Here is a 16,858-nt window from a genome sequence, read left to right as displayed (position 1 = left end):
AAATTATTTGGAGTTTTAACTTTAATCGTTATCGTAGTTATAGTTTTCTGGATAACTGACGCGAGATTATTATAAGTAATAAATGTTTTCACTACGTTAAAATTATTTCGGTATTTGGAATCCGTTAAATATTACTTTAGAAAGTACCACTAACACTCTAACGTTGGTAACACTCGCAATTTTCTTGTGCGAGCGCGTTTTGTTCTGTCTGCTACCGGCCGCCATACTCAAACAAAAAGATTGAGATGAAAAGATAAATTTACTTATATCGCAACTGGTTAAAAGTGTTGTAATTTGCTAAATGAGTTCTAAATCAGATGTAAATAGGAGGGTTCTCGCCATTCAGGCGAAAAAGAAACGTCATAAATTAGGCAAAAAGAAAAACCGTGAGGAGGAGCACGGCGCTGGTGTACAAGGAAACGGGCTGCGCAATCAAACTCAGAATCGTCTCGAACCGACACATAGTTCTTCCAATGAAACTATCGAAGAAGATGACGACGAGCAGTACGCAAGTGATGATGAGGAACAGGAGGACAGTGCAGACTATTGCAAGGGTGGTTATCATCCTGTCAAAATCGGAGACTTATTCCTTAACCGATACCACGTCACGCGAAAGCTAGGATGGGGTCATTTTTCTACTGTGTGGCTGTGTTGGGATCTCGTGGATAAGCGGTTCGTCGCCTTAAAAGTGGTAAAATCCGCACCGCATTTTACCGAGACTGCCCTAGATGAAATTAAAATACTTAAAGCTGTCCGAGACAGTGACCCTTCTGATCCCAAAAGGAATAAAACTGTTCAATTACTAAATGATTTTAAAATTACTGGTGTAAATGGTACACATGTGTGTATGGTGTTTGAAGTTCTAGGTCATCACCTTTTAAAGTTGATTTTGAAGTCTAATTATCGAGGTATACCTCGAGAAAATGTAAAAACCATTATACATCAAGTTTTAGAAGGCTTAGATTATCTTCATACTAAATGTAAGATAATTCACACCGATATAAAGCCTGAAAATGTTTTAGTTTGTGTTGACGAAACATACATACGAAAGTTAGCAGCAGAAGCTACTGAGTTACATTCCTTGGGTCTCAGATTACCTCATTCTCTGATTAGTACGGCACCAAAGGAATTTCAAGAGCAAGTTGTTACAGGTAAAATGAGTAGGAATAAAAAGAAAAAGTTAAAGAAAAAAGCAAAAAGGCAATCAATGCTATTAAAGAAGCAAATGGAACAAATAGAAGAGATTGAGGAGCAAAAGAAAGGTTCAAATAATAGTGAGTCTGCTCCAATGTCTCAGGACATTGACGATTCACCACAAACATTCGAGGATGTTAGTGTTCTTGAGAATAGATCTGAAAATGAGTCCACTGTTAATGGTTGTAATGATCTACAAAGAGCAGATGAAGAAGCATTCGACACTGATGCTGAAGCAGTTCAGGTAAGAAGCAAACAGTATGGATGTGGTGATGATGCAGGTACACCAATGTCAGAAGGTGAATTGACTGATACCCCTCCGTCTTTTAATATTCCAAACAAGGAGTCTGATGATAAAAGACCAGATCCAGCCTTTGATATTTGTGATGTTGAAGTAAAAATTGCTGATCTAGGTAATGCTTGTTGGGTTCACCGACATTTTACAGAAGACATTCAAACTAGGCAGTACCGTTCTTTAGAAGTCCTTTTAAGTGCTGGCTATGGAACATCTGCTGACATTTGGAGTACAGCTTGCATGGCATTTGAATTAGCAACGGGAGACTACTTATTTGAACCCCACTCTGGAGAAGGTTATAGTCGTGATGAAGATCATCTAGCTCACATAATAGAGCTTTTAGGAGATATCCCTAAACGAATTGCAGCTTCTGGAAAATACTCAAAGATATTCTTCAACAAAAAAGGAGAGTTGAGAAATATAACAGGCTTGAAGCCATGGGGATTAGTCTCTGTATTAACAGAAAAGTATGAATGGAGTCAGAATGACGCTGAGGAGTTTGCAGATTTTTTGAAACCTATGTTAGACTTTGATCCTAATCGGCGGGCTACTGCCTATGAATGTCTTCAACACCCTTGGTTGAAGACAACCCCACAGGAACAAAATGAATCTGAGGATAATTGAGCTGCTCTCTCTTGGATGTATGAATAATTTTAGTATTCATGAAATCAGTAGTGACACACTTAGTATTTAAATGTTTCTGTTCTAATCAAAAGTTTATTTATAAATCCGTCTGTGAATGGTTTTGTTTGTACTTGTATTGTTAGCTGTCCTTGATTCCATAAAATAATGTACAATATAAATGCTGATAAAGAGATTAATATTAGTAGCACTGTATATAATACCTGCTGCTCAAATATAGTGCATTATACAAGATGAGCATTATTGGCATTCAGATAACACCAATAAATAATTGTACAGATAGCTGTAGTAAAAATTGTGATGTATGATGATAGACAATATAGGTATTATCGCATTAACCTTTAGTAAATTATTAGTTGATTTAGTAATGCACTAAAGTCACCTGTATTGTGAGAATGTCTAATGTCATGCATGTATACTGTAGCCATTTGGATAGATATTTCACATAGTTTAAGTTTGTCTTAATCACTATCACAAAAATCTCATACTATGTTTTAGAGAATAAGGCATTATTAGTAATACCACAATTCCGAGACTGCCTTTTTTATATTTGAATGACACAAGTTGCTTAAACAAATTTACAATGTTTGGAGATGAGAGGCAGCGTGATACAGTGACCTTAACCAGTTGATATATTATTTAACATAGAACCCAGTTTACATGACCATAATTTGTATTAATTATATCTGCAAATTTACATGAATAAAATTGTAAAACGAGCTTGTTATTATGTCTTTCATTTATTTTTTCCTGACAATAGCAGACTGCTTTTATATTATTGTCATTTGGTTACTAACTTTGATAAAATATTACTCTTATTTATTTTCTATATGTGGAACAGGAAATTGTTGGCGTTATTGTGCCCTTGCCAAAGCAGTCTACACATGATATTGTATAGTGCAAACAATAATGTTATATGAGCTGCCATGTTACGGTAACCTGAGCACATTCAATTAAAGGTGCAATGAAAGGCAAAAAGAAAAAGTGCTTTACATGTTTGAGTTTGTAATATAAAAAACTTCGATATACATCATACAGAATCTACACAAGTAATGTAATATTTCATTATGGATAAAGTCTAGTAGAAATATTTTACAAGAGTGACTTGAAGAACCTACCAAAAATAAATTATGTTAAAAAGAGGCTGATGTCGATATCGTAACGTGGACGCTTAAAAGTTTTCAAATATGGGAAAGTAAAAAAAATCTTGTTTATTATTAAGTATGTAATCATATTCAAAATTTTAAGAGTGTGTTTATTACAGCGACATCTCGTCAACAAACGTCGCATTTTATAGATTGTGGTAACGACTTAAATTGTGACAAATGTAATTATGTTAAAGCATTTGATTAAAATTCAAGTAAAAATTATATTTAAAATGTCGCGTAAAAAAATAAAACAAATATTTTTTCCGTGTTTTGCCACAAAATTTTCGTTAATACATTTTTAATAAAAAAGACATGTAGCTAGATGGCGTGAGCTGTATCATCGGGTACAAAGTGGGAACAATTCTTACAATAAGAATTTATGTTATGTACAAAGATTCAACTGCTGTAACCTGTGCCTATTTATTTTATTTAGTAGTTTGCCTTTCACCATATCAGCACCTTATCATGACGATGGTCACTCTTTTACGTATAGTATTGGTGACATTTGTTTAATAGTGAACGTTGGCCATATATTGCTTTGGTTGGCTATTTCATTAATTAAAACCATATTTTTATGTGATGAATTCTGTAATTCAGCAAACACAATTAGAATCCAACTAAAGTAAGAAATATTACATTTCTATTCATTTAGCAGGTATCGTATTTTTAAATTTAAATAATTAAGTCTTTGCTAGTACACAATATAGTGTGTGTTAGTACTCTACGTGTAGTGATAAATAACATAAAAAATAAGCCTTTTTTAATACAGCAGTTTTTATTTTAACTATTTAAAAAAAGTAACACAGTTATATGAGGACTTGTTATTTTATATGAATTGGGCACAAGCAAGCAAAAAACGGTAAGGAGCTATAGACCCACGTAATCATTTTCATGAAATGGGTAGGTAATAAGTCCTGTGTGATGATTCGATGACTCGTATAATCAATATTAACCATTATTACCACCTTGCAGGTATCGCAAATTGTATGATAATATCTACTAATACAAAAGTTATTGTTTATAGCAATAATATTATTTCAGTTCATTCTCGCAATGACAAGCAATGATAGTCCTATTAGAATCTAGTCAAGGCCCTTCGCTAGGGTATGAAATATTTTGATGATTTTGGCAACCAGAATACTTTGTGAGCATCATGACGCATGCGCGACACTGCAAGCGACCTTCTTGCGTCCTTACTGCCAAGTGCCAGTCGCCGCGAAAATCTTTGACGTCTCACATGTAGGTACGTAAATAATACTTTCTCTTTCGTTACGCTCTAAACTCTGTGGGTGATTTGTGATATAAAATGATTTTTTAAGTGGAGGGAATGAAAAAGGTGAGTGAAAGATTTTAAACTTATAATTTTTTTATAAACTTCACATTTGGTTAACAGTTTTAGTGGTTTCGTTTGAAAAGACATATTTTATTAATAAAATATCCTACCTCCATTTCACTTTTCTATTACTAAAATAATTTTTTGATATTAAAGTAATCTATAAGCCTAAGTGTATTCAAATTCCGTTTTTTGACCTTGACTCTTGACATAGGTCGCTGTTCCATTGCGTGATTTAGTATGTAGATAGTAGATTCATTCACAAATTCCCATGCGTTGCTACATTTTCCTTACCTACGTTTCGTTACATGTATAAACTATTATCTCATAAGCGTCACAAATAATATTGTTATAGTCAAGGAGTTATGCAGACTAATTATAAAAAGAAAACGTAATATTTAATAAACTTTAAAATATATTATACAACTTTCAGACATTTCAGACTCATACAATCGTCATTTCTTTTGCGTATTAATTAGTTCTGGGCTTATAACAATATCCTCGAAAAACTTACACAGGTTCAATTCATTTAGCATAGGTGATCGAGTTGCCTTTTTTATTTTAATAAGATAAATATAAAGCTGAACAGTTTGCTGGTTTAGTTATACTGTTGATTCAAATCAAAAATCTTTTTGTGTTTATAAATATTATAAAATTTTAATATTTTCTTAGAGTTTCCGCTGCGGTGAAAGTTACGCAGAAACGGCGGTATAGTTACAACGGAAATGTTCGTCTTTGAAAGTTTAAAAAAAAGTCCATGACAGTATCATTGCGTAATTTTAACGAATATTTAAATTCGAACAAAATTAGCTATGAAATCATTTTTATCAATATCGCGTGTAAAATTAATGCTTAAACCCTTCAATATATAATAAGCTAAGGGCTTACTAACAATATTTAACAAAGATTTTTAACTATCCTCTAATATAAAATATACATAGTGCGTTACAACGCTCCCGTCCGTAGAACCGTCCTGGTTCCAAAAGCGGATGTTCCTAGGTTCCTATATCTGTAAGTAATATAATAAATTTTCTACTGAAATTTATTATTATTATTAATAAATCACAGTTTCTCAGAGCTTTCCGTTTTTTTTTGCAATTATTTACCATTTATATTTTTCGCCTTTTGAATTACACTGTAGTTTGTAAGAATTCTATTATGTACTAAGTATAAAGCATGCTGTATAAATCGTTTATTTGCAAAGAAACTGGCAAATTTAGATTGATATTATAATATAATAGGAACATTAACATAATGTTATACTAATAATTTAAATAATCATTAAATTAAGTCTGTTAAAGGTGTACAGTTTTTATTGCTATTTATGTTTGTTTCCAGATATAGCTTTGTTGGCAAACCTTTTTTTAACAAACAAACGTACTAAGTACATACTCGTTCCTTCGTTTAATATACAAAGTAATAATTATTTTTAACGTGTATTGCGTGTCACAGAATACTTATGTGATCTGGCGCTTTTCTTAGTATTCGCGGAAAATTATAATAATCACCGAGAGGTTTCTTTAACTATTGGTTATAAATTAACCAATGGAAAGACCTACAGTGTACCGGTTAGCTTAGGTAAATAGTTAACGGATAATTACGCTCATGTTTTGTCTCAAATCCGTTCTATGCTTCCTGTAACTTTTATTTCTTTTTAACCAACCAAATCAAAAAAAAAAAACAATGTCGCTACAACCTAGCGCTATGTCTGGCTCTCAGATTTGTGTATCTGTTTCGTTTTCTAATAGGCAAGTATGGATAGCCTTCTGCGACATACTTCGCCTTTTTGGGCATTACGATGTTTTCCCTCACTGTTCAAGCGAGTGTAAAATGTACATATATGACATACGTCTCTATAGGTATAAGCAAGAAATAAATAGCTATTTATTTTTATTTTTATCCTACAGATAACATATATACAATTATACTAAAAATATAGCCAAAGATGGAACATATGATATATGAATATACAAAATGGTTTCAAATGTTTACGAAAGGAAAAAAAATCAATGAAAATTATTAAATACACTTCACTAAGAAATACCTAATTCGGCTGTGTTGTGTAAAGGTGTGTTGAGGGTGTGTATGTGGGGTGTGTGTGCAGGTTATTTATACCACCGTGTATTTGTGCTTCGATGACCGTCATTAATTTGTTTTTTTCTTCTGTTTTTTTTTTCTGTTTGCGTCACTCATTTTACAAAATGGAAAACTTAAAGTATCGCATTATTTACGAGTACGAGTTCCGCCGTGGCACTAGTCATGCGGAAACGATTCGAAGGGTGAATGATGTGTATGGCGGTCATGTTGCAAAAGAAAACACAGTTCGTTTTTGGTTCCAACGTTTTCGTTCTGGAAATTTCGACCTGTAGAACAAGCCCCGTGGACGGCCTGAGAGCCAAGTTGACAATGAAGTATTGAGGGTATTGTGGAAGCGGATCCATCGCAAACCACGTCCGAGTTAGCTGCAGGCTGCGGTGTTAGTGATAAAACTGTTTTAATTCACTTGAAGCAAATTGGGAAGATTAAAAAGCTTGAAAGCTGGGTACCTCACGAATTGACTGAAGCAAACCGGCAAACGCGCGTCGACTGCTGCGTTACATTACTGAACCGGCACAATAATGAAGGTATTTTAAACCGAATCATTACCTGTGATGAAAAATGGATTCTTTACGATAATCGGAAGCGCTCAACGCAATGGTTGGATCCTGGCCAGCCAGCCAAATCCTGCCCCAAGCGAAAAATTAACCCCAAAAAGTTACTTGTAAGCGTTTGGTGGACTAGTGCCGGTATTGTTCATTGCAGTTTTCTCAAATCTGTCCAGACTATTACGGCTGATGTCTATTGTCAGCAATTGCAAACCATGATGGAAAAGCTAGCGGCTAAACAACCTAGGCTGGTCAATCGCTCCACGCCACTGCCACTCCACGACAACGCTAGACCACACACTGCACAAAGGACGGCTACCAAATTAGAAGAGCTTCAATTGGAATGTTTAAGACATCCTCCGTACTCCCCGGACCTTGCTCTAACAGATTACCATTTTTTTCGAAATTTGGACAACTTCTTGCAAGGGAAAAAATTTAACTCTGATGGGGCAGTCCAAATCGCCTTCACATATTTTATTGATTCCCGTCCGACTGGTTTTTTTAGTAAAGGGATCAATGAACTACCTATGAGATGGCAAAAGTGTATAGAAAACAATGGTTCATACTTTGATTAATTAAATGTATTATATTTAAAAATATTCGACTTTTTGTTCCTCCCATAAAAAAACGCCAATTTCATATGTAAGGACCTAATATTACTACTACATAAAAACGTAATAAGCCCAATTGCACACTCTTAGCTAAAGTACACTTTTGTCTCTTTTTGTCAAACTGGGTTTACGTTCTGATGTAAAGAGACATGACTAAGGAGGGTAAATGTTTTCTCACCATCGAGTAGCATTGCAAATAAATCAACGTAACAAATTTCTCTAATTGAGACATACGTTTAAGAGATATCCTCGGTATGTAACATATATCATTCCTCCAATTGCATTTGAAATGCAACTTTCATAAAATTTTGATTAAATTTAGTACGACTTAGGTCTGATAATATTTGATTCATTCAGCTTCAAGAAAATAGAACACAAGAACAGAGTGTCTTCTCTTTAATAGAGACTAAGTAGTATTATTGGACACTGTTCTCACCTCTGGGCGGGAGCTCCCCAGTACCAGCTCCTTCCACTAGACCGTATTCAAAGAAGAGCGGTTCGAATCGTCGACGACCAATCACTTTCCTTGCGGCTTGATCCCTTGGCGTTGCGTAGAGATGTTGGGTCCCTCTGCATCTTCTACCGCATTTACCATTGGGAGTGTTCAGAAGAGTTGTTCGGTCTAATACCCGCAGCTGAGTTTCATTATCGGACGTCAAGGCAAAATACAAAATACCATCCGTATCACCTCGACGTCCGTCGTTCCACAACTGAGCGTTTTCTAAGGCAGTTTTTGCCGCGCACCACCACTATGTGGAACCAGCTGCCCAGTGAAGTATTTCCGAACCAATTCGACTTAGGGTCCTTCAAGAAAAGAGCGTACCAATTCTTGAAAGGCCGGCAACGCACTTGCGAGCCTTCTGGCAATGTGAGTGGCGGCGGTATCGCTTCACATCAGGTGAGCCTCTTGCCCGTTTGCCTGCTATTACATAAAAAAAAACGTTCTATTAACTTATTCTAAAATCCTTATAAGTAAACTGGGTAAGACTAAAATTACTTATTAGTCTTAAGTCAGGCTACATTCTTGCTAAGACATAATGGAACATTACGTTCCATCTATTATGAGAAAAATCACAGAAAACGATAAAAAGTTTTCATACAGAAAAACCGAACAGTCAGTTTCATGTGGGGATATACTAATAAGATAGGCTAAGTAAAATCACATTAAGGAGAAGCGAAGTTCGAGGGGTCAGCTAGAATTTATAAATTTGTTCTGAGCTCATTTACGAGAGGTCAAGTATGACGGGCGTTACTTGGAGCTTTCTGATTTAGCAGAACATCGATTCTATGTCATAAAAATCACGTCTATCAACCAATCACATCTAGAATTCTCCTGGCTAGTCAACGGACAGAATAACCTTATGTATTTTATGATTACTATGAAAATTTTGAATACAAGAGTTGTAACAAAAAAAATAGGTATCGGTCCTCGTATCTGTTTATTTACTATATTATATATTATCTTGCGTTAGGCAAGCTTTTCAGCAGTAAAAAAAGTTGCATCAGAAAAGTATTTACAAATTGTAAAATTTTCTTTATCACCGAAATATCCTTACTTATCCTTATATCCTGCCACTACATCTGTATGAACGCAATCAACAACTACCGAACGTGTTGTTAGGTTATTGAGGACAGTTGAAGATTCTGGGTGTGCCCCAGTTCAATGTGGTTTATTGTAAATTTACTTAACAATTTAACAGTTAAAGAGGCGAATAAGGTAAAATATAAGAGTCTTCTCCAACTTCGATATTTTCACTTTGGAGGAGAGATTCTTCGGCCGTGAGGTTCACACACAGGCGCTAAGTAAAGATTAAGTTACCGACTGGTAGTGAGTACCGGTGACCACAGAGCAGGGCTTACCTTGCTTAACTAATAAGTTTCGCAATACAGCGACTAAATGCTGCCAGCGTTAAACGTACAAGGGCCGAAAGTTTTTAAATTTACTGTGACTTTCTATTTATTCATTTTTAATTATTATTATTACTATGTTTGTTAAGATATTTCAAAATACTATAATAACGGAACCTACTATGTTATGTTACCACATTTCATATACATATATTGAATTGTATTCATACTAATATTTTTTGTGTTGTTCTTGCCGTAAGAGAAACGTTTGGTTCTCTTATTTATTTAGTTTTAATATCAATTAACTGCTTTAACGTGAAGATGAACATGATGCAATGTACTCGTAGTTCTTACAGCAGTTCTACGCCCTTGACTTAAGAACTGGCGGTCAATGTAATAAGCGTTTTTCACTCACTTTATTTTGTATTAAACCTTTACCCAAGAGGGGTCTATATGCACAGATGACTAACATATTACTACTAACATTTAGGCGTTATTATTGAAGCCTGCATCACTCGATCGCCGAAGAACACAGGCGTACATTACAGTTTTATTGGAGAATAGCCTCAAGTGTGATTTATGCCGCCATAAACTATATAATTTTACTGTCAATTGTCTGTTCAATTTACGAATATTCTTCAAATAGCAAAGTGCTCTTTCTAAATGGAACTGAATATTGTTTACATCGGTGTTAAATTAATAACTAACAATTTATTAGCCTAGTTGTGTTGTGTTGGCCTAGTGGCTTTAGCGAGCTATTCTCATCTCAGAGGTCCTACATAGGTTTGATCACCAGCCGTGCAACTATGGACTTTCTTATATGTGCGCATTTAACATTCGGTCGAACGGTAAAGGAAAACATCGTGAGGAAACGGGCTTTCCTTGGACACAAAAAGCCTATTAGATTGACAAATGATCATGAAACAGATACATCAATCTGAGGCCCAGGGCGCTACGACCTAAAAAGGTTTGTCATTGTAATTGATTTATTTATTTTTTATGGTAAGGGGATAATACATTCTAATTTTGAACTGATTTTAAGTTTATTCGTTCGCATACAAAAAAAAATTCCTCTTTATAATATGACTATCCCTATATGTACGTAGTTTACTATAAGCAAAGGTGACCTCGAGAGCCTCGGCCCTCTTCTCGTTAGCTAGCACACCACGTAACTTCAATAAGTAGAAGTAGAACCACGATATTTCTACACATATTCCTTACGAACATTACAATTTTATGTTTTATAGTGATACTACTATATATTTACTCTAAATAACTGGCAGTTTATTTAAAATTAGAAGCATTTGGCATTTAATATATATTTCTTTGTATTGTCTTTTGTTAACATAGCTTGTGACCGTGACCACGCACGCTGGAAAACATGCGAAACGTCGGAAAAAAATTAAAATTATGTAAATAATTATAAGTTTTTAATAATAATACATAGCTTTAATCCGTTTAAAAGTGTTTTTTTAATGTATAATGACCTGTGACCTAAATGAATAAATGATTTTTATTTATCGAATATCGTCGATTCTATCTTTATGTCATATGGGTAAGTAAATAACAAAAAAGTAATGCGTAGACACTGCTTTTAAGCTAATTGAGACATAAATGAATCATCAGTTTGTCAGATAATGTATCTTATAGTACGTTCCATAGGAAGTGTTCTGTCTGGCACGGAGTTCGCTAAATAAAGGGACCATGCCAAAAATGTCGCCTGATCTGGTCATGCATTTCAACTATGCTACAACGAGCCAAGAACACGATATTTACGAACGTATAGGTGTGTCCTTACGTAAAATTTATATCCTCTGCCATGTTTGAAACGGTGAAAACCGTCTTAACTCGGTACGAACTAAAGAACGCATACGGGATCGAAACCCTTTTCCTTCGGATTTTTTGGTCATTTTATTTAGGGAGAAAATATTGAATCACTAATCACAAGACACAAGTCGGTAGAACTTTTCTTCCGGTGTCAAGGTGGTTTACAGGTGTAAAACATTGTACCAACCAAGGCTGTACATTTTGCTCACTGACTTTCTTACTTTTATAAGTGTGGGTACTACCTTAATTCGCAACTCGGCCGTTACGCCCCGAGATTATAGTCATAAGCAGGCACTCAGCATTATAAGCATTTCATTTCAAAGTATTGATAACATTGAATTAATTATTTTGTTAATAATATAATTATTGAAAGCTGATCAAATAACCGTAAACATTTGACAAGAAAACACCATTCAGAAAAACCAGTAAAATATTTTATATACCTTTACTACTCTTTAATGATTATTTCAAATTAAATAAAAAAAACAAAATTCTAAATCATGAGTTCATTTAGGTAACAATGTACACGTACTACCAGTTCTCAAACCAAGGGCGTAGAGCGGAAGAAAAGAACTGGCAATAAACTCTCCGCCACTATTTTTAATCACCAAGTTTATGTTTTATACAACGTTTGTGAGGAGCTGCAACCATTATTTGTAAATAAAAGTAACATTTTTGTTAAAATTATGTAATTAATCAACTTTGTTACACTTACACTTACACTAGCCCACTAACATTGCCAATAATATAATCCCATGTAAACTATTAACTCACTACTGATTATATAATAAATATTTCACAATTAGTAGAATTGTTGGTTCTATTGTTAATTAGCAATGTGATAAAATAAACACCGGAGTAAAAATAGAATAAGACAAAGGTTGCCAAATGACATGGATGATATTATTATTAATATAATCGATTCATATGGTAGGTGACAAGAATAATTTTATTCAATTTCTCCCCGCGAACTTCTTTCCGCCTTAATAAGTTTTTTTACATGTTGTTACGAAGATGGGTTGACTGTAATGTTTCTCGATTTTCACAAGTTAGAGACGTACACTGAATGTGGTTTTTGATTTCAGGAGAGGGTCAATGACGAATCGGAGGGGATTAGAAAATTGTAATTTGGAAAATGTTTCCCTCGTTTTCAGGAGGCTGAAACATTTTTCAGGCTGTTTCAGAGAAAGTATTCGATTGACACCGTTTTCATGAAACCCGTATTCAGCCATTTTCAGGACTTGATTGACAGGATGAAGGAATATTCTAGATACGTGAGAGAGAGGTAATCGGAACCTTCTCGAAGCCAGACTAAATATTCTTGAACTCTGTACGACAAGGACGGAGCAATGTGCGAAAGAGATAATGAGTACGTATATTTTAAAATAGTGCGATAAGGATAGTACAACCGCTACTCAGTACCAATCCTGCCTAGAAAGTTACATGAGCGAGCCGAAACGCGACCAGTTAATTCAGTTTCGAATGCGATTCCAAGAGATTAACATCAAAGAGATAAAGTACGAAAAGTGAAGACAAGGGATAAAGTACTGTGTGAAATGCGCGTAATTAAAGTAATTAGTGACAGTATTTTGTGTGTGGTAAATAGTGTATATCTGCGTTTAATTTATATCTTTTATTTAATTTGTGTCGTTGATCTATTTAAAAATAAACCCTTGAAGAGATACGGCGTTTTCTATTCGATCCCCTAGCTCGTATCAATACAATACAATACCAAACATTTTGCTATGCTTCTCCGTAGATATTGTTTGCTTTTCCGAATTAAAAACCTAAGTAGGTAAAAATAAAACACATCAAAGATTTTCCTCAATTTTTCTTTCCATAAAAACATAAGTTCAAGAAATAAACACATAAAAATAAATTCGAATTGGTCAAGCCGTCTTCCAGTTTTGCATTTCAACATCATTTGGTATATTTTTTTTATATATTCAGAATACTTGATTGTCTACGCCAATAATCTAATATAAAAGAGGATCTGATTCTTATAACTTTTCAAGTATAAATACTTTTTATTTACGATGTTTTATAATATATAGTCGTGGCGTATAATGTGATTAAACCTTAATTCTGATTTGTTTTCGAATAATTATAACTTCTATTCTATTAAAGTAATTAGTAGTGTCTTCAAAATCCCATTTATCTTTATACTAAGCTAATCGGTCAATCATTGGATGTATATCTAATGTGAGCATTGTACAAATCCACAATTTGTACAAATCTCTGAGCTAAGATCAGCGTTTGTACAATAATACTTAATTAATAATAAAAGAGAATGCCATAATTTATCAATAAAGTATACGCAACACATTATTGAGTTATTGACATAAATTCTATTGATAATTCGTTGTCAATGTAAATAAACTCTTGAGGGTTTAATGTAGCGAACGGAATTTTCCTTTACTCTTTATTTTGTTATGAAAATAGGTATTGACGGAGTACCATTGTACTGTGCAGTTATTCAATTCTGTAATAAAGCATCTACTGAATGCTATACACACACCATAACAACAAGAATTATTTAAAAAGTCTATCTACAAAATGCACTCACGAGAACGTTAGAAATGCAATCGCGGTATGATTCTAAGTATTGATTAGACAGCGATTCTTCGCTGTCTAATCGATCGTATATATATATACGATATGCATCGAGCTGGTATGTTTTTTTAACTTTCGTTTGACGTCCGACTTAAGCAAGCATGCGATTGCTTCCGAAAAGCAAAATTTCCATGTATTATTTTTGAAAGACTAATAATTAGCTATATATTTTTAGCTACATACAACAAATTGGAAAGTAGTCTTGCAAATTTCGAAACTTTATAAGAAGTTTTATGACACGAGAATTGTTTACGCGGAATAAATTACATAATAATTAAGACATAATTTCAAAGGTTTTCTTCAAATAAACTTTAAGCAAACCTTATTTAGGTTAATTGTTTTAATAAAATCCAGATTAAGCTTGTTACAAGATGTAGGTATAATTCCCGCCAAATAAGTGCGCCAACGTCCACAGCGCACAAGTCCTTTTTAGTGTCTTCCTAAGTTATCTTTATAAGCATTTCTGAACACCAATTAATAATATATATACACATTTTTGATTAAATTTCAACTGTTTAGTCTGTCTATTTACATTATGATTAAATGTACTTTTCCAAGTAGATTCAGGAGCAGACAGTTCACTGTTAAAGTGTTTCTCATTTCATTATTATTCAAATTAAAATAAGAACAACAATATTTTATATACAATTATATACAACATTTATAAAAAATATACAATTTTTTATACTTCGCGAAGATGATTTAGATATGGCTTTTTCAGTTTTTACATTTAATGCTTTTTTCTCTTCATATTTCTTATGTGCTTGTCACAACACAATCATGTACTTCACTTTATATACCAATGTATGTGCTAAGTGTTGGCAAGATTTTGTAAATAAAATAATAGATAATTTTAAGTTAAAACATTTTCACGTACCGAATTGTGTTAATAATAAAATAAATTAGCGTTAAAGAATTTTTATTTCAATAAAAGTGAATTTCTATTGACGCAAAGCCCAAACTCAAACTCAAAATATCTTACACAAAGTAAACAAGTACACTTATGCACGTCAAAAAGAAGTTACATTAATTGTAAATATACATTCACTACCAGTTCGCATGTCAAGGGCGTAGAGCGGGTAAGAAGAACTGGCAAGAAACTTTCCGCCACTCTTTTTAATCGCCAAGTATTGAGTCATACAAATTGTTTGAACGTGACATTACACCATGACATTTGTTTTAATTATTCCGTGTTCCTCTCAATCCTTCTCATTTCACGTAGTTTTTTTTGTAACGGCAAACGGGAGAGCCTCATCACCTGATGTTAAATGATACCGCCGCTCGTAGTCACTTACACCACCAGGCTTTTCGGGCCTTAAAAGTTACTTACTAACTGTATATCTCTAGTTATCTTTAACTAGACGACTTTCCATATTACCTGTTGACGACGCCAATAGGTCTTACTAGTTGTAAATCATTCAATTGTTTACGTATTTTGAAATAAGATACATCGTTATCTATGTGTGCCAGGTGTGGTTGACCACATAGCTTGAATTGCACTCTGTGATACTGCCTTTAAGTACACAAGTATCTTTCTCAAACAAACCAAAAATCACGCAAATATTCTCTCTATTTCTTACATAAGGAAGTTTTGCCTTCAAAAGGACGGGAACGTCAGACTTGATTTATATGTAACCGAGAGATAACTCTCTTAGTTAATACTTAGAACCGCAAACTAAATGTTAGTAATGATCTCAAACATAAAGCCAAAATGTGCCCTTTAGTTTCACTGATACTCATAAATTGTAATACAACATACTCTCTTATTTTATTTATTAACACTTCGTTACATTACAATATAAAAAAAATGAAAATAATTAAATCAAAAGGTTTATATTATTTATAGATGAAAGGAGTGTCTCTTAGATTTCAGAAGCCTTTATAAGCCATTTTATTTTTTGTTAGCGTAATTTTATGTTAGTTATAATGTTTTAAACGTTTAAAGCTAGTTCACACCTAGCTTTCAACAAAGAGTTTCATATATTTGAACTAAACTCGAGTCATGATAAATAAAACCTTCAAGGCAAAAATATTTTATGGAACAGGAGGCAAACGAGCACTTAAAAGTTTAGTGTTAATCGTACATAGACACCTGCTACACCAGGGGGTTTGCAAATACGTTCACGGGCTTTAAGGTAGTGCGCTCTACTCGTGAAGTCCACTAAGTCGTAACAGTTCAGGAATACCTGGAATTGCAGCTGGTTCCATTAAGTGGTGTTATGTGGCAAGAACTGCATTAAAACCGCTCTGTCGTGTAACGCCAGACGTGACGTTATAACGGGTTCTTTTTTTATAAATGCTTTTACTGTAGGTGTAATTTTTATTAAACTTACAGCGACGATTAGCCCACCCATTGTGTTTATATTTCATATTATTAATATAGCTTATTCGCTTTCAAATCGTTTTTTTAAATGTTGTAAGTCTCGTAAATTTGCAGCTAATCTGAACAGGATAAAAATATTCTTGGGTAAAATAAGAAATACACATATTTGATTTACAATTAAGAATAAAGATGTTTGTGTCGTCTGTGCCAACAGTAAAACCGAGCGTAAACTTTCAAAGTCAATTTTGTCATTTACACAGCATAGCACTGCAAATTCAAAGCGCAATACGCAGTAAATTTAGTATTCACAATAGTCATGTTTCATAGTTATGTGGAATTTGACTTTTGGGAATAATTTTTTTAACAGATTTTGATTTGA

General features: G+C 33.8%; 2 protein-coding genes across 3 annotated transcripts in view; both read left to right on the top strand.

Moving 5' to 3' along the window:
* The first annotated feature begins 39 nt into the window (after positions 1-39).
* LOC123715289 (SRSF protein kinase 2) lies at positions 40-2,848 on the top strand. The gene has a single exon (XM_045670247.1). It carries the CDS (start codon positions 302-304, stop codon positions 2,111-2,113), a length of 1,812 nt encoding a protein of 603 aa, XP_045526203.1. The 5' UTR covers positions 40-301; the 3' UTR covers positions 2,114-2,848.
* A 1,501-nt stretch (positions 2,849-4,349) lies between these two features.
* LOC123715213 (glycogen-binding subunit 76A) overlaps positions 4,350-16,858 on the top strand; it is a 43,392-nt gene continuing 30,883 nt past the window's right edge. Inside the window, exon 1 of one of the 2 annotated variants that reach the window (XM_045670142.1) lies at positions 4,350-4,615. In XM_045670142.1, the coding sequence (XP_045526098.1) occupies positions 4,607-4,615 (9 nt within the window). In that variant the 5' untranslated portion in view covers positions 4,350-4,606. The remainder of the gene's footprint in view (positions 4,616-16,858) is intronic. The other variant, XM_045670143.1, reaches the window with a different exon arrangement.

This window comes from Pieris brassicae, chromosome 10, assembly GCF_905147105.1.
Source record: "Pieris brassicae chromosome 10, ilPieBrab1.1, whole genome shotgun sequence".
Lineage (NCBI taxonomy): Eukaryota > Metazoa > Arthropoda > Insecta > Lepidoptera > Pieridae > Pieris > Pieris brassicae.
Note: the sequence above shows the minus strand (reverse complement) of the source record. Positions and strands in the feature narration are given on the sequence as shown.